We start from the raw sequence: 18,822 nt of genomic DNA on the forward strand, positions 1-18,822 counted from the left end.
TTGACCTCTGACCCGAAACTAGTTAAAACTGTATCTTCGGGGTCAGTGATTTCTCGACAAATGATAATGACAAACGAAACAAAGATGGATCGATGATCTGGACAAGATCGCCAGAACACGTTGGATGAGGGCAGCGCAGGACCGATCGTCATGGCGATCTTTGGGGGTGGCCTTTGTCCAGCAGTAGACGTCTTCCGCCTGATATTATAGATTAATACAGTCCAACTTATGCAACTAAACTAAGCTCTACATCCCTTTTTACAGATGTTTTTACTGCTGCTGCAACTAGAAAAACTTTTCCGGCGAAAGTAGGAGTAAAATTTGAGCTGGTTCTAATGTGTTGTACAACCAACCAACTTCCAACCCCAGTATTTTGAATCTAGTTAATAACCTAGCCACACTTGATGAATTTCACACGTGTAGAGAATGGGCGGCGGTGATCACTTAACACCAGGTGTCACATAGGCTCATTTGTCTCCTCCTCTTCCATAAAAAATAATTCAGAATGTTAATTCCTCCGAACATTATTAGGATTTCGATTTTGGATTCAAGTCACAGTATTTTAGATAAAGAGTTATCCGAATTTTTAACATCTTTCTCAAGTTTTAGAACACGTAGCTTAACATCTTGATTAAGTTTGTTAGTAAAATCTATAGAGATTTGAACATCCCCCATTTCTTAACACAAAGCCTCTTGTTTCTTACTTAACTGCAAAACCTCCTCACTGGTAATCTTTTGGTCATTACGTAAAGAACACAGCTCTTTCTTAAACTTATTCATTGATGCAGACTATGCGTCTAATTCCAACCGGATATTTTGAGTATTCTCTCTTATTTTTGATATTTTGATGTCTAATCTGACATCGCCAACATAATACAAATTTAAGCTGAATGGTCAAATTGTAACTAGAGGTATTTAGTGAGTATTGCATAATATGTAGATGAAGATTATTTTTTTGTTGTATGGTTGAGTTCTCATGATAGGCTTCGTCATGCCCGCTTAAGTGTCACTGCTTGTGGCGGCGACATGGGACGGGTCGTTCCCTTCCCTAGAATATGGTCGAGGGAGGCGATGGCTGGCCCATGCATCATGCTCGTGAACGGGTGCTACTTGTGGTGGCTGGATGATCCTGTTACAAGAAACTACTTCAGATTTTTAAAATTAAAGTTATTATACTTTCTTATAATCGCTAATAAAATTCACACAAAATACCTTTATTTATTTACGGTGTGTGTGGATGATGCCACTACTGTACTCAATACCTTATGTTTTGTATTAATATACCTACATTTATTTTTTGACTTAGGTACTCGTGCAAGATATTGACTATTTGACGTTTGAGTATTTTTGTTGCATCACTTCATAATCAATGTATGTATGTTGTAATTGAAATTATTTGTAAAACGATGAACTTTTAAATGTTGATTTAAAAGAGTGGCAATGAGTTTCTTGCCACTTCTTCTCATTAGTTCAATTATTTACGAAGTGGCGGTAAATTTAAAAAGAATTGTTATTTTTTTTATATTCTTATGTGTTATTTCTGTGACCTACATGAATAATGTGATTTTGATATCTATACTTATTTGAACTTTATTAAGTATATGGAGTTTACGGGTAGAATCAGCCTCAGGATTCCTGAGAAACCCAGTATTCTCAGGGGCATCACAATGGCGCTCGTCTCTTTGATACAAAATGATCAGTGTCATTAGCCCAGTAATTTGACTAGCTACGGGGCGGTGATCACTTTGGTACTATCAAGTGATTACCTAAGTATAGTAAAACGGATAATTATGACAGTAAAAATATTTTTTAAAAACAATTTTTTGGCTTAATTCGTATTAAATGAAAACAAAAAAATGTAAATATAAAAATAAAACAGGAAAAAGGTTAGGATAACAAAAAAGAAAAAAGAAATCAGTATTATAAATGTTTTTTTTTTAAATAATTTGAATACTTTTTGGACATTTACATAAACATTTAATAATTTACAATATTATTGATTAGTTATATCAACATGGACATGAAACATCATATTCATATAGCGTCTATCACTACTCTATCTATCTGCAACATGAAAATTAAGTCGTAGGTGCTATGAGATTATTTATTCTAGACAACTAAACTGTTCCGGAGACCTATCGCCTCGCAAGCTTTACTTCGATTCTATTAGTATCTACGGGTAAATGGCTCGGGATTTTTGAATTTTCTGACATTTTGTATTTCTACTATTACTTTTTCAGTTGCACAAATAAAACTGAAAAAATAAAATACAGTGATAACCCTCACTTCTGGGATTAATCACTTAAACACATAACAAATTGTTCAGATTTGCTAGAGCGACATCTCATGTCAATTTCCTAATATAGAAATATTGGGGTTGAAAGGTATCAACTGTAAAGTAGATCCTGTAGATGAAGCCACAACCTGAGCAAAGAATACAAGATTTTATCAACCATACGTCACTCGATCGAGTGGCTCTGTTGGAAAGAGCGCTCGCACGGAACTCGTGAGGTCGCGGGTTTCGAGTCCCGCATCGTTCATAAAATTGTGTTTACACTTTATTTGTGTTAATCCCAGAAGGGTTTATCACTTTAAAACATATCAAATTGATTTTTTGGTCTTGAATGAGATTCAGCAGTCACTCTCGAATATGTAATCGCCCGAGTCGACAGTGACTGAACGTGCCGTTAACCGGCAACATAACAGTAGGTGACAAGACAATTTGTGTCCAGCCTTGTTCAGATCCAAAGAAAGACTACAACTGGCGTCCTTATATCATCTCTACAGCCAATATCCGATCAGATTAGGTCTCAGTGCCTAAGCGCGGGGTCCACAGCAAATTTTTATAAAGAGCCCTTGATCTATATTAGAAATAATCGGTTACGGAGTGACTGACTTATAACAAATAACTTGTAATACTTTTATGCAACGCATTGGATTTATTTGATGTCACAAAAACAGGAATCGATGTTGGACCAGCATACAAATTGAATTATCTAGTATCATCTTTCACTAAGCTATTAAATGTTCTTTTCATTTATAATAAAATTTGGAATGAATTTACACATGGGAGTGGTTATCGTGCGCGTATTTCTCAATATATCAGCTCTTCAAAAATGTCGTGCCATTTAACCCGAGCCAAAAATATTGCATGATTAACATTTAGAAGATATAATTTACTAAGCGGAACTCAACATATTTTATACAAAAAAATTTATATATAATACATTCCAACATAACGTGTATAAATTTAAATATTTTGATATCGAAATGCACTTTCAGAAATATTAAGTAGGGTACATATATAAATAGATCAGTCTGTAATTAACAAAAAGGGTAAGGTTGAATTACCAGTCGTATTTTACAAAGATATGTTGAAATATTCTAAAGCAATGTTACAATTAAAACTATGACTCTACACACTTAGGTACCTAAATCTATGTAGACCTCAAATGCAAATAGTTTTTAATTTACATGATATGAAAATGTCATCAACCATTGTTATAATAATTAATTATTATTATAATTGAGTACTTAGAGCGATAATAAATTATTAATGTAAAATACATTGTAATATTATGCATCAACCATAACTTATATAGAGTAAATTTCGTTGCCAAATGAGATTCTTATAAATATTTTGCAGTAGCTAGGTATAGTTACCCATAAATACTTTTTAGGGTATAAACGAATAATTGATACACGCTTTTCTAAGGAATCTCTTCACTTTGGAATGTGGTATTTAACAAAATCTTGCATAGTAGCGCATACCATTCGAGACATTACATAGATGTAGCATAATTATAATAATTCACTAGTAATTTACTTACACTTCTACTAATATTATACATTTTATTTACAATTTACGATATATATTTATGGATTTAATTAATTTTTGGGATAATTTATAATTACTTTTGATGTTAAGCACAATTGACTGCATCCAATATGTTTGATAGCTGTCTGCCTCTTCCCGTGCATACGACACAGCCTCTATGTGCACTATCACAGAGTAATGACGTAATAGTGGGACTCTCACGAGCCCCGGATTGCCCCAGGCCCATACTCGTGCATAATTTACTTAAAATACTAGGCGTAATAACTCTTGGAATAACTCGATATCTGCTATCGATAAGCTAACGCGCCAACTCACTATACTACAACACTATTCATCTTCAGTCCCTCACTTGATTACTATACTATATATTATCTTTGTACACCCATAAGTTCTACTACATGAAGATTTCATCCTGTAACGCTTCCAGTTACTTTTTCAAAAAATGTTCGAAAGTACCCTCCAAATTCCTGGAGATGATTTAGGAACATTCATCAATTTGTCATCATGAAACGTACTTAATTCACGTTTGAATAGCGATTCATGAGTCGCCTGTGTTAGACAGTGAGTCCTTCAGTCCTTGCTGGTGGTGGTAGCGAAGCCAGTGGGTGTGGGTGTGGGTGATGCTGCGAGGGCGGCGAGGGTTGCGCCGAAGGAGGGGGCAGTTGCGAGTGCGCAGGCGGTGAACGATAATGCTCACTCTCCTCACGCATCTGTCGGCTTCTCTCTGCAAGCTCTCTGCCTCGTTCAGCTAGTTCCCGCATCGCAGCTTGTCTCTCATCACCCTCCAGTGACGGCGGCCGTTCCAGAGGTGACGTGGCCCCAGGTCTACCAACGCCGAATGCACCGAAGCCTAGTAGCCCAGGGAACTTGCCAGCAACGCCGTTCTGGCTGGCACTTTGTTGGATAACCGATATTTCGTTCAGCTGTGGACAAATTAATCATATCGTTTAACATAATATATGTATTTACACTATTTTAAAATAACCTAGCAAAAAACTGGTTTCACATTTAACAGGTAGAAAATTAAAAAAATAGAATACCAAAAAACTATCGCACGAATATAGCAAATTATTGACAAATTTAAATTTTCTTGGCCACGTGTTATTTACCTTTTCCCCTCCCTACCACCGTAGGATTCCTACATTAAGGTAACTCTTCACAGACTTACTACGTTTTACATGCGTAAAACTTTGTAATTACAGTTGAGCATATAATGTAGCCGATAGCCGTTATAAAAGTGAGATTGACTTTTCCAAAACCTTAGATCGACACATTAACATTAACGTTTAAAAAGACAATTTAGTTCGCAACAGAGCGAGCTTGTAGACTAGGTATAAATTAAACTGACCGATTACTGAATTTTCTGAAAAGGCGCCATCTACTTTACTTCTTTATCACACCTAGAAATCTCGCATCCCTTGCCACCAGGCTAATTAGCTAAGAACTCCGAAAAGTATTGTGCACCTGATCACCTTATTCAGTCAATACGGTTTGTGAGTTATATTTACCTTTTGTTGCATGCCGTTCAGAAATGGCGCCGGAAGGTAGGGATAGAACAGGTCAGGTCGTCGCAGCAGTTCATGGGGTTCATGCAACGGACGCGGGGGCAGCTCCAGAGACATGCGGCGACCTCGTCTGGAGGCCCCACCACTCCACATGTGTGTACCCATATGGACCTGGGGGGGATATAATATAATTAGTTTAAATGTCAGTCAAAAAATGAGTACTCTTAATTTAAGCTACCTTTAAAGACTCATGGTTTATACCGTGCCTCATAGGTAAAACAAATTACAAAAAGAAATTCAAACGAATCATTATCATCATTTCTCAGCCGGAAGACGTCCACTATTGGACAAAAGGCCTCCCTAAAGATCGCCACGACGCGAAAAAAGGTCCTGCGCTGCCCTCATCCAACCTACTCAGACGATCTCGAACAAATCATCGGTCCATCTTGTGGAGGGCTTACCAACACTCTGTCTTCCGGTACGTGGTAGCCATTGGAGAACTTTATGGCCCTAACGTCCATCTGTCCGTCGAAATATGAGCCCTGCCCACTGCCTCTTCAGTTTCGCAACCGTCTGGGATATGTGGGTCAAACGAATGATAAAAATTGATCGAGATGTTGTTAGACCTTTTCCATCCTAAGTAATGGTACTCATATACACAATCTATCAAAGAAATCCCCATTAATATACTCTTCTCATTAAGAAGCTCCGTACCATCGTTCAAGATATATATCTTATATCAAAATAGGCGGCCGCAATATATATTGTTAAAAATTCATTACCCATAAGATGCAACTCAATTGACAGAAGGACGGAATGTAAGCATAATAACACAATAATAGGGTAGTCGTTCTAAGTTTAGAGATTTTTGATACGAAAACCCCAAACCAGCCAAGGTTCAAATAGAACGTTGCATTAATATATGACGAAAATAAGCTACTAATAATAACTTAACGTATCAATGTATTACAATAATAATACAGGTACCTTAATACCTTATATTAAAAATAACTTGGACTTCAAGTTATTTTTAAATAAATTTAAGCTTAGGCAAAAAACAAAACAATATCTGGTAACCTCTAAGCTGACACTGTTAAAAGAATCATATTTATTTATAAATTATACGAGTATCCCGTGTTTTGGCTGGATCAGTCACAAATCAAGACAGCAATAATATGACACAAAACTGTAGATATAATTTACAAGTTTGTGCCTGCAAATTCCTTCATATTTGCTCGCTTGGGATTCTGTTCGCGCTTTCTAGGAAACTCTTGATGATCGGCTAAAAGAATACCAAGCTAAAAAATTGCATTGATAATAAGTATTACTGGTATACTTTATAGCGTAATAGCTGTAGTGGATTAATACCTTAAGGTTGCCTTTGGTTGTGAATGCTTTTTGGCAGACAGCGCATCGGAAGGGTTTGTCTCCGGTGTGGGTTCGCATGTGGATTTGAAGAGCCGAAGACGAGGAGAAGTTCTTTCGGCAGACCCCGCACAGATGTTTGGAGGAAGCAGACTGGGGTTGATGTACCGGCGCACTGGGAACTGAAAAGAGATGCATGTTATAATAAAATATATATAATATTGAAAATGTTTCTTATTATTACTTTTACCCTATTTAGATAGCGTCTACTGCCATGGGCCAATTACAATAAATATTTATACCGATAACGTAAATACTTTAGAAAATTTAGTTATTGTCATGATCTGCAATAAAAAAGAAATAAAAATAAATCTTAGTATGCCCTTACCATAAATATTCACGTCTATTTGTCCAAATATATATTTTCATATTATACTCTTTACTTTTATAATATTACATTAGGTACCTAAAGCTACTCTTAATATAATATATTTAATAAATAATATAATATTGACACACTTTTACACAAAATATCTTGCCCCAAATTAGGCATATATAGCCTGGGTTATGGGTTGCAAAACAACGATATATTTAATACAATATACTTACTAATAATAATATAAGATCGCTATTATTATTGTATTTTAATAGTTAGGTATCATTTATTTAACTGACAGTTTTCTTGTAAGTTTTGTAGGTATTTGTTATAATTCTGATGTGTATATACCTAATATACACATAAAATTAAAATACATAAATGTAAATAAATAATATATACCTTCCAAAGGGCTAATTGATTCATTGACCTATCCATAGTAATTATTATTTTAAATTTTTATTTTTATTTTATTTATTTTAAGACCGCAAGATACTTGCAACTTAGTACGTAAATTAATTAACAGTTACCAACAGTATTGTTTCAGTGTGTTAGGATATAGGTCAAGAGCCCGTGGACCCCAGACCTACATTATTTTATAAAAGCTGAAAGTTTGTCAGCGCATATAACTGGTAACCACTTGTAAGAGCGATTGCCAAAGCCACGTCTGGCAAGGGGTTGGATCTATCAAAAGTGTCTGGCGAATGAGGAAACATCATCTACTTATTACCCAAGTATTAAGTATATATAAAAATCAGCTTTGGTACTATGGCGTAAGTAAAATTATAATTTCATGTACATTAAGGGTGTCTGGCAAGGGGTTGCCACGATGTTAAGAGTTTGGCAAGAATAATGTGATTTTTAATAATATTCTGATGGTAATACCGAAAAATCGCACTTTATTATTTGATGTATTTAGTTCGGTATTTTACACACCTTTAGTACCGTTTACCTGCCAAAGCTACTGTAACCCAAACTCCATAATGGCCCATCGTTCTTACCTGTGGTGGGAGCATGCGCTGACAAACTTTCAGCTTTTATAAAATAGCGTAGGTCTGGGGTCCATGGGCTCTTAGATCAATATGTTTGTGTAAACCTCAATCGATTTGTAGGTGTGAAGTAATGTTACTCACCAGAAGGTCGCTTTGGGAGCGGTGGCATATCAATAGGAGGTGGATGATTCATGATCGAGGGTGGAAGTGCCGACGGCGAACGTTTCAGATCCAACTTGTCTGGCGACGAACGCCGCTCAGGACTGCCTTCTCTCCCATCTTCGCTCCCCGGACCCGAGAGACCCGAGCTCTTATCAAAGTTCGGAGGCATATCCCTTATCTTATGTGTCAACATGTGTTGCTTCATATTTCCCTGCAAAAGTAAAAAACGATAAGAATGGTAATCAGAGGCTAATACTTTTGTTAAGCTGTGAGTAAGCAACCTTAAATCATTTATACGTCTAGATAGAGTCTGTTAGACAACCGATATAAACAGGCCAGGTTTAATACTTTAGTGTGCGTTACGAGCTACGTCTTACACTCGAGATTTGTATGACACTGTGTTAGTGTGCGTGCATTGCTCAAAATAGAGGTTAACTCTAAACACAATTTTCGACTATCTAGACGTATAAGTGATCTAAGTAAGCAACTTGAAATTCTAGTTTATTCTATTAGCATATGCTTATAATCGAGTTCTACATAAACTGTACCACTATTCTTATTAATAACATAAAATACAAGAGTCCTGAATAAAGTTTTTAATTTAAATTGAGGCAGATAAATGTAATAATAATTAATTGATTGGAATGATATACCTATATAATATAAATATCAGTTGATTGAATGGAAAAGTGAATGTTAGTCAAAGTCGTGACATACCTATATACAAAACATTATTAGGTACATAGACAAGTTTCTATAAAAATGGATAGTTTGGAGATAAAATAGACTGGTAGGAATTTCGGTTGTTCCGTATAACCTTCAAGATCGGAAAATTTACGCGGGTTTAAGGGATGAAAAAAATTTTTGGACCCTATATACAGAATATAACATAAGTGGGGTTACGTTGGTAAGTTTTAAGTAAGCGATAATTAATACTTATAGATATAGTGTGAACCCAGTTTTGACGGAAAGTGCTCGAACATTTGTTAAAACTAATAATAAACAGCCATATCGCATGCAAATAGAGATGAAAGGAGTGTGGAACACAGACTTACTTAGTAGCGTATAGACGAACAAAATGTGCGAGAGAGGAAGTTATCTCTTACGGAGATACAACAAGATAAAAAAGCTAAACAATTCTATTGTCTATGTAACCAATTTTTTTTTCACGTCATAAGCAGTCAGCCACTCCATTTTGACTTGTCAATGTGTGAGTTAGTTATTACCAAATAGCTAATGTGTGCACATTGACAAGACAAAATTAGGCACCCATTATCGGACTATATAGTATATTGTTAGTCATTGGTGTGGAATGATCTAAAACAACTATAAGTGGGATATTGTGAACTCTATTTGAATACAATAACGTTGATATTGGGTTATCTCATGAAACGTATTCGAGCATTTCCGACTTATCTGAGTTGCACAGGTTGAGCTGCGTTAGTGCGTGTTATATGATAAGAGAGGTCGCTCATGCGTCGCTCATCCATACCGGGTAGACGAAGGCGTTCCAGAGATCCAAAGCAGTGGCGTGCGGCGGGCGAGGTAAGCGAGCGCGCCTGTCGCATTGGCAACCGCCGCCACTGCTCTGGAACCACAAACAAACGCATATTTTACACACAGGCACACAGTAACACACAAACATAGCACCTAAATGGGATTATTAATGTACCTAATACATATAAACAGTTATAACCCAAACACATGATCAGATTTGGTACGGCTAAACCATCGGACAAGGTCTGGTAGCGGACTAGATTATAACGCATTGTCCATCAGACCGTCCGATGGTCCGGCCGTACCAAATCCGACCATGTGTTTAACCTATAACTGTTAAATCTTATATTATAAAAACTAGCAATTCTTATATAAATAGGTAGTTACGGCTAGAAGTATGTGTGAACATGAACTTAAGATTCGCCGGCTAAACTTTTATCTTCGATGTGAGTACTGTTGTATCGATATTTACAACGAACCTACATCTGATTATAGATAATATAAATAACATAGATGACTAATACCTAAACAAATTAAATATTACACCAATATTTAAGGTTGAGTTATTTTAGTTATGATGTTATCGAACTTTAGCTAAGATAAATCTAACTGTAGCCGGCTAATGTTAAGTTTATATTCACACCTACCTTGAGCCGATACATATATGTACGTATATAAATTTATTGCAAAGTAATATTTAAATTCTTAGTTTTAAGAACTGATGTTATGGGAAAAAAATGTCAAGAAAATAAAGAAATAAAAATAATAATAACAAGTAAAATATTCCTAAATATTATAAGCTATAGTAACTGAATTCATTCGATAATTACATAATAATTAATATAATTCCATTGCTTGGAGATATGAATGAATGTAAACTCATAGCTGTCTGTATTTTAAAAATGGAACTATCTTTTACTCTGAAGATGGCAACCAAGGAGGTAACGTATCAAAGGTTTTATTTAAATTTCGAACTAGCTTGCAAATAGAAAGCTTTTTATTGATTGTTTGTTTTATTTTTTAGAGTATTGGTAACAAGACTATCAGCTCAAACCAAAATACAATAAAAGAAGAATATTTCAATCATTTTTCAATAAACTCGGTAACAACAATAATCGGGAAAAATAATTGGTGTTTGTTGTTCGATATATGCATAATACTTTAAAATTTTTCAGGCGGCAAGGGCCGTTTAGATTTAATTTCCGCGTATTATTTGAGAAAAGTACTTTACAAGCCGAGGAACACTTATGTAAAAAAGAAGCCCATGTTTCTTGCGCCCGTTTTTTTTCACGTATGAGGCATATATTTTCGAGTCGGTGGCAATTTTGACGTTCATTGGTGGTGATTTTAAAAATTTTGAATCAAAATATTTGAATTTGAGCGCCATCTTAGATTCTTGAAGAAGTCTCAATGTCTACGTAATCCGTGATCTATGGTGTTGTCACTGTCTTCATAACTGTGCATAAAAGAGACAACAATACAATTGATCATTGTACTAGATACCTACGTATTGAGACTACGTTTTATCTTATCAGAATTTATTTCCATAATTAAATATAAGAAAAAGTTCATCAATACATCATTATCTACAGAGTAATTATTAAAATGCCATTCCGGTAGGTATTCCAATGCTTTGTATTTTAATTACATAATTTTTGCGCAGGAAATTAGTTTTACTAGTTCATAGTCTTAAATAATAATTAAATATGCATTAAATTCTCTTTATTTTCTCTATTTTATCTACAAAGCAACAAAATAAATTAGGTAGTTATTAAAAGCAGATAAAATAAAAAGGTACCTACCCACTTAAAGGTAATTTTTTTCTTGTAAATTTATGGAAGAGCAAATAAACAAGTCTACTAGTCACCCGATGTTAAGTGATCACCTACCTCACTCAAGTCGCAACCTACACTCTTTCTTCTAGTACTTAGTAGAATAAGTATAATAAAACCTTAGGTAACTACAGCGTAGGTAAGCACTTGCTAACTAAATAAAATAGTGCCTATACGAATAAAAACGGTCATTTGCCATAGAATTTTATTAGTTAAATGTATGTATGTATACAAATACTTAATGAACTTGATAAAATACAAGTAGTTATTATTTGATCCAATATTATCATGTTTTAAAATGTGATATTATTAATATTAATGACGATATAATGTGATTTAATATAAATATTCGATTCAATAACCGTAACCATAAAATATAGTGATGCGTGCATGATATCTATCGATATCGATGACAAACGAGGTCACTCGTTTCTTAAACAGGTAAGTAACACAGATTACTTAACATATATTATTAATCAGGCAATTCCTATGCTGTGACGATATATTTATTTGTGTTACACGACTTATAAAACATAAAATTGTGTCATTTTTATTTGTTTATTAATATACTATCAACAATATAGCCCAGTGGTCAGTAACCCTGATTACCGAGCTAGTGGTCCCGGGTTCGAATCGCGATAGGTTGAAAAAGTTATGATACTTATTTATTTTTATTTTATTAAATAATCTTTGTCAGGTAGGTACCCATAGTACACGCATAGATAATTTATACATTTAGACAGTGACAGCTGTGAAAACGTCGAAAAAAATCGACGTTGACAGTTAACCTTTATTTTGAACCATACGCACACTAACACAAAGTGATATACAAATCTCGAAAAAAATAAAAAATCGAGTAATCGAGTGTCACGCACACTAAACTAATATTTCTGGCCCGCTTTTATCGGTTGTCCAATACCAAGATATCTAGACGCATTAATTATCTAAGACCTAATGATTATGCTATTATTCTTCAAAATTATATTACCGCTTAGGTAGGTACATATTTTATCTGTCAATACGTATGGCTGGAAAATTAAGCAGGTAACTATATATATTATTCTTGTTGAACGAACAAGACATAATTAAGTGTTGCAAATGGCTTGTAGGTAGATAATATTATTAACAAATAAAACGTACCGAGTACGACTAAAAATTATGGGATAATAAAATTAAAACGCACTTAAACAAGGTTTTGTCACGAAACCTTAGTTGGTAATTGACAATCTATTTTAATTAATTTTACTTAATAAATAGTCGTGATAGTAGTTCTATTTAGTATTTAGCTACGTAGGTACCTACATACCTACTTGGAAAAGACGAAGTTTCTGAGTACGTACTGAATATTGTAGTTGACTAATATATCTATTATTATCACGTAAAATTGAAATCAGATTGGGCTTGTTATCAGTGGGAGGACCCTTTGCACAGGATGCCGGCTAGATGCCTATTTCTGCCGTGAAGCAGTGATGTGTAAGCAGTACTGTGTTTCGGTCTGAAGGACGCCGTAGCTAGAAATTACTGGGCAATTGAGACTTAACATGCTACGTCTCAATGTGCCGAGCGCAATTATTGTAATGCCGCTCAGAATTTTTGGGTTTTTCAAGAATCCTGAGCGCACTGCATTGTAATGGGCAGGTCGTATCAATTACCATCAGCTGAACGTCCTGCTAGTCTTGTCCCTTTTTTTCATAAAAATAATTTAAGAAGGTATTTGGCGCAAAAGCTTTAGAACAGTAACACTTGGGGATATGCGCCCAAGCTACAATATTCAGTATGTACCTACTAAGAAACTTAGTCTTGTACCAGTAGGTATGTAGGTTCCTATCTTAATACCAAAAAGATCTACTATCATGACTGTTTATCAAGTAAAAGAAATTAAAATAGATTGTCGATTACCAAGGTAGCGAAGCGAACCAAAATATGCGATGCATTTGAGGTCTTCCGTGAAATATTAACATATGACAGAGATACATGGCACTAGTTTAAGTGGGTCTGTCTACACTATTATGTTAGAAAAAGGCTAAAAAAAAATAAGAAGAGAGATTAGAATCAAAACACTGTAAAAAGTTCATATAAAAGTTTTTCTACTTAATAACAGATGGCGCTCGTTGCATTAGTTTTACTATTGAAACTTTCAAATTTTTATTATTATTTTTAATAATATATAGTAAATATACAACGATGTCTGCTTGATTAACGAGTTTAAAACAGAGAACATTAAGTAAGTTGCTATTTTAAAATTATAAGTTTTTTGTAATATTGGTTTTCTTTTTCACATTAGAAACCTTTTTATTTTGAAAAGTTAACTACCATCTCTTATATGTGTGTTTAGCAAATATCAAAGTAGAACATTTGGACAAATTAAATCACATTATTTCATATTGACAAGAATCATCTAAGATCAGAGATATGCAGGTACTTTCTCCATAAGAAGAAAATATTAAGTGTAAGTTTATTCAAACTGAAATGCTCCGACAATCGATAAACGGCGAAGTCCCGTGAACTTTGGTTGGTACATAGATAGTTTGTGCCCTCGAGACTTATTGTAATTTTAAATGTGCTTATAAGCAGGTACTAGGCGATAAGGCTTCAGCTTGTTCCTCGACACAGCCTACAACTGCTCCGACATTCACATTTTGTTTCGTCGCTATAATATACTTTATGTTTTACGGTTATTACACTTTGTAACTTACGTAATATTATTTATGCAATTTTATCTTGCAGACAAATTCTTTAATTGGTAACAACGGCTTACTTTCCAGACATATGGTCAAAATAATGTAGAGTTTCATTTTGAACTTGAAATGAAAATAATGTACAGTGTTAACATTGCATACTGTATATTAATTTTATATTTTTACGACTTTAAACTAATCTTAATATTTATAAATTACGTGACACGTTGTTTGTCCGCGATGGACTCCTAAACTAATGATAACTTCATGGAGTGCAGTTTGGTCCAACTTGAGAGATAGGATAGTTTTTATTTAGATTTGGGACCCATCATTATTTTTATTTTAAATATTTGTTTTGTATGGACATTTTTTCTATGAGAGAATTTAGTGCCGCACGGTTTGACAGTTCGGCTGTGAAACAACTTCATTATAACAACAGGGAGCATTTTTTACGAAATAATTCTTGATGTTTTGAAATATTATTGGCAAATTCTTATAAAAAAGTATTTTTTTTATTATCTACGGAACAACGTCTGTCGGGTCAGCTAGTTATAATATATATGTAAGGACGCTTTCACACTTGAATACTTTAAGCTTTAGATTCATATTTGATTTATGACCTGGCGCTAAGAATTATGATTGATAATAACATTAAACCTTTACAATCAAAACGTAGGCGATATAAAACCTTTAGCACCGATAAACTATTGTTGGGGTACGTAATAATCAACATTTTTATTTGTACTGCACACAGTAAGTGTTATTATCAAAGACAAGTTTTACGATTACGTGAATTGTGGCGCCATTTTAAAATTTGGTCATAATTCATTGATAAGACTCCCGCATGGACAAACCGGGGGAAATATTTTGAAAAATGTCTTCTAAGTCGGGCATAAATAATCTTTTTATGACGAGAAGCGTAGGTAAAGGCTCAAGGATTTATAAGTTATAAATATTTTACGACATGAATTAATATTCGGATCGTTTTCAGTGACGTTGTTTTGACGACTCATACAGCCCAGTGGTTAGTGACCCTGCCTACTAAGCTAGAGGACCCGGGTTCGAATCCCGGTAGGTGCATACATTTATATGATGAATATGGATGTTTGTTTCCAAGTCATTCATGGAATATAGTATCTATAGGCTATGCCTAGTTTGGGGCAAGATAATTTGTGTATGAATACGGTTATTAATCGTATCTTATACTAAATATATACTATCGAATATTACTAAATGAGAGGAGTGTGAAAATAAATTTATTTATTCAAAAATAAAAAAAATATATTCTAGAACAATGAACTTAACTAAACTAAACTAAACGAAACTAAATACTTTAAAAAATATAATATGATAAGTAGAATATATTATTAAGAGGAGTCCCTTAAGGCAAGGTTCCGAAGATACTGTCATCGGGGAACTTCGAATAGCTAGACTAATCTTTGTCCGAGGTAGCTGCCAGCTCTTCGGTCTCCATTGATATCGATGAATCTTTTTGCTATTTCCTTAAAAAGCCTTATAGCGCTAGGACACCACGGATCAAGGATCTCAACACAGAATGGGAGAAAAATAAAATTTTCATGCTTTTTATAGTATAAATTATATTTTATAAGTTATCATTTTTGTTGCGACCACTTTGGCCAGAGCACTGCGCCCGCACTGCCTGAGCAGAAATGCTTGAAATACGGCCTGAATTTATTTAAATACTTGATTTGCCATAACAGCAAAGTAGAGAGCCTATATTAGCATTTAATTATGGCCGCAGTTAAGTAACGTTTTGATTATTAACTAACGGATTTATTATATGTAGGTACTTATATTATGTCATATAGAACCTAATTTTGACACATTTTTTTATGGTAAAGGAGGACAAACGAGCGTACGGGTCACCTGGTGTTAAGTGATCACCGCCGAACACATTCTCTTGCAACAGAGGAATCACAGAAGCGTTGCCGGCCTTTAAGGAGGGTGTACGCGCTTTTTTTTTAAAGTACCCATTTATTATTAATTATGATGTAAAATATTTTAAGCTATAGGTACCTAGTTGCGAACTAAGATAGGGAATAGTGATGATAAGTAAAAAAAAAACACAATTAGCATATAAATAAGCTTTACAACATTTAAAAGTCAGAACCAGCAAAGAGTTAAAAAACTGCTACGTATTTTATTCATAAAACTCTAACAATTATAATCTACGAATACGAAAAAAAAATAAACGGGTTATTTGAGAATGAATTGAATGAAATTCATTATTCTTTATAATTAGGAAATGAAGTTGCTTGAAATGATAAGGATAAATTTTTGGTTTCCTTTTGATAAATAGTACTTTTAGGTACAAAAAAGTTATATTGATCATTCAAAGTTTACGTCGTTGAAACATGAAAAATTAACATCGCAACGTGAAAATTATGCTCAAGGAATTAAATAAACTAATTACATTTTTATATCACAGAATGTAATGTTAAGTAATAGATCAAATTGTTAACTACGTAATATTTAATTCATTGCGTAAAGAATCAGATGAAAATAACCGGTTTTTATTAAATTATTGTAAACATCTGCCTAAGTCTGGAAACCTAAACAACTATTTATTGAGTAGGGTAAACTACCCTATCTGTGGACCACTTACAGTTTTAACACTTTTAATTGCCTACAATTAAAAAATAAGGAGAAGAAGATGAGATACGATTGCTATTTTTATAAAAGATAGGTCCTAACACATATCGTATTTTTTTGATAAAATTACCTAACATATGTAAACTTTTTGGTTAAAGGTAACTGATTTCGTATTTATATTATAAACAGTTGATTTTGAAAATCTCAAAGTAATTAACATAGGTACTTATAGGTTGTAGATGGAATATTAATATTTTATCAAATACAATATTGATTTAATTAATTTGCGAAAATCTGGAGAAAGCATACACCATAATTGATTGTATAGACTAAAAGATAATACGTCTAAAAGATTGGAAGTAATCAAGTTTTTAGTTAATCCTCAGCGACCATTTCCAAATTTTGCCACCGAAAACCAAATCAGACATACTGAATGATATTTTATTATATTTAGAACCTTGCTATTTCGAGGCAGATCCAGTTACGAGTTATTTGCTCAACATAACACAATATTAATCTGTGTCGGTGTATTTATTATACAGTGAGTATTTAAATTGCATTTAATATCAGCGCGCGTCAACTTACTACGGCTGGAACTACCATTAAAGGCTATCAAATTATTAAGCTTAGTGTTTTAGTACTTATAGTAAAAGCTTTTCGCCTCAAGAAAGTTTAATTCTAAACATAATTGATGTGTCGTCGTATTATAAAACTATGGTTGAATTCATTTAATTGTGTAAACATCATTTTACAAAACTACTTGATTATTATTTACTTATGTTGATCAATACGAAAAAAGCTTACATTCCTACTAAAATCATGAGTGTAGAAGTAAATCTGTTTGTCTGTCTGTAAGATACTTACTATTAATTTTTATGAACTATTTTGATCAAATTTAATTATTCGTTTTTGGTAACAGGCTGAAAAACTGAATTTTACCCCGTAAGTTATCTTTAAGAGTTAGCAAGCAAAGGAGCCTACGGGGACATATATTATAAGTAGGTTAATTATAAGAGTTTCTTGCTACATCTTCTCATTAGTTCAACCCTTTACGAAGTAGCGGTAGATTCAATAAGAAAACATTTTTTTTTTAGTTTTTAGTGTCATTTCCAAGACCTTCATGAAAAAAAGTGATTTTGAATTTGTAAATTGAAAATAATTTAAGTTACATCATGTTATTAAATATAATGTAATATTGCTCTACTTACATAGTCATTGGTACATGCTTTCGTATGGAGTTCAAAATATAAAATATGTATTTGAATAAGAAATTTTATATTTATAGTTACATAATGAGCGTATAATCGATCTAACTCAACCGTATTAAATTTAACCAAGATGTAATAGTTATACGACAATGAAAATCCAAGTCATAAATACCGACAAACATTACACGCTAATAGAATGTCTTGGATTAAATCAAAATGAACGGGCCTACAAGTTAGTAAAGTTGCTCGTCAATTAGTCAGCAAGTCTGGTATTCTGGTGGAAGACAACGAGTAACGACCCAAACTTATGTGAACTGGAGGCGTCGACTTGCGACTTGTAATTACTGGCTGCAAAATTAATGCACTGAAACTTGGATGAAATGAAACCAGAGAATGCAGTCTTGTACCAACACGGAGTTGCTTTTCGACATCACATACCGTACAATTACTTTTGAAATATATCTCCGTTTTTAGATGAATTACGAACTCATTTAATCTTTCATTTATTATATTCAGGGCTTTAATAACTTGTAATTAAAATTCAAATTAATAACACAATTTCGGGATTACTTCTTTTGTTAGTTACACAATATTTTCTCCCTTAAATAATCATATATCCACAAATACTTTTAAAGTATTGTTTTTACACTTTAATACAACGCACGACGGCATTTTTAAAATATTTTATTGCGACGCAAACTGATCTGTCACAGGCGATGGCAAATCTCATAATGGCGGCCGATCGGCTAGTATTAG

General features: G+C 33.7%; 1 protein-coding gene across 5 annotated transcripts in view; it reads right to left on the minus strand.

The window, feature by feature from the left end:
• Window positions 1-1,914: 1,914 nt before the first annotated feature.
• The window catches only part of LOC126968894 (homeotic protein spalt-major-like), a 32,259-nt gene continuing 15,351 nt past the window's right edge, over window positions 1,915-18,822 (minus strand). For 3 of the 5 annotated variants that reach the window (XM_050814041.1, XM_050814040.1, XM_050814043.1), the window contains 5 exons: window positions 9,731-9,826; window positions 8,218-8,449; window positions 6,712-6,890; window positions 5,347-5,514; window positions 1,915-4,761 (listed from right to left, as the gene is read on the minus strand). In XM_050814041.1, coding sequence (XP_050669998.1) covers window positions 4,393-4,761; window positions 5,347-5,514; window positions 6,712-6,890; window positions 8,218-8,449; window positions 9,731-9,826 — 1,044 coding nt within the window. In that variant the 3' untranslated portion in view covers window positions 1,915-4,392. The remainder of the gene's footprint in view (window positions 4,762-5,346; window positions 5,515-6,711; window positions 6,891-8,217; window positions 8,450-9,730; window positions 9,827-18,822) is intronic. The other 2 variants (XM_050814042.1, XM_050814044.1) reach the window with 1 other exon arrangement.

Source organism: Leptidea sinapis, chromosome 17 (genome assembly GCF_905404315.1).
Source record: "Leptidea sinapis chromosome 17, ilLepSina1.1, whole genome shotgun sequence".
Classification (NCBI taxonomy): Eukaryota; Metazoa; Arthropoda; class Insecta; order Lepidoptera; family Pieridae; genus Leptidea; species Leptidea sinapis.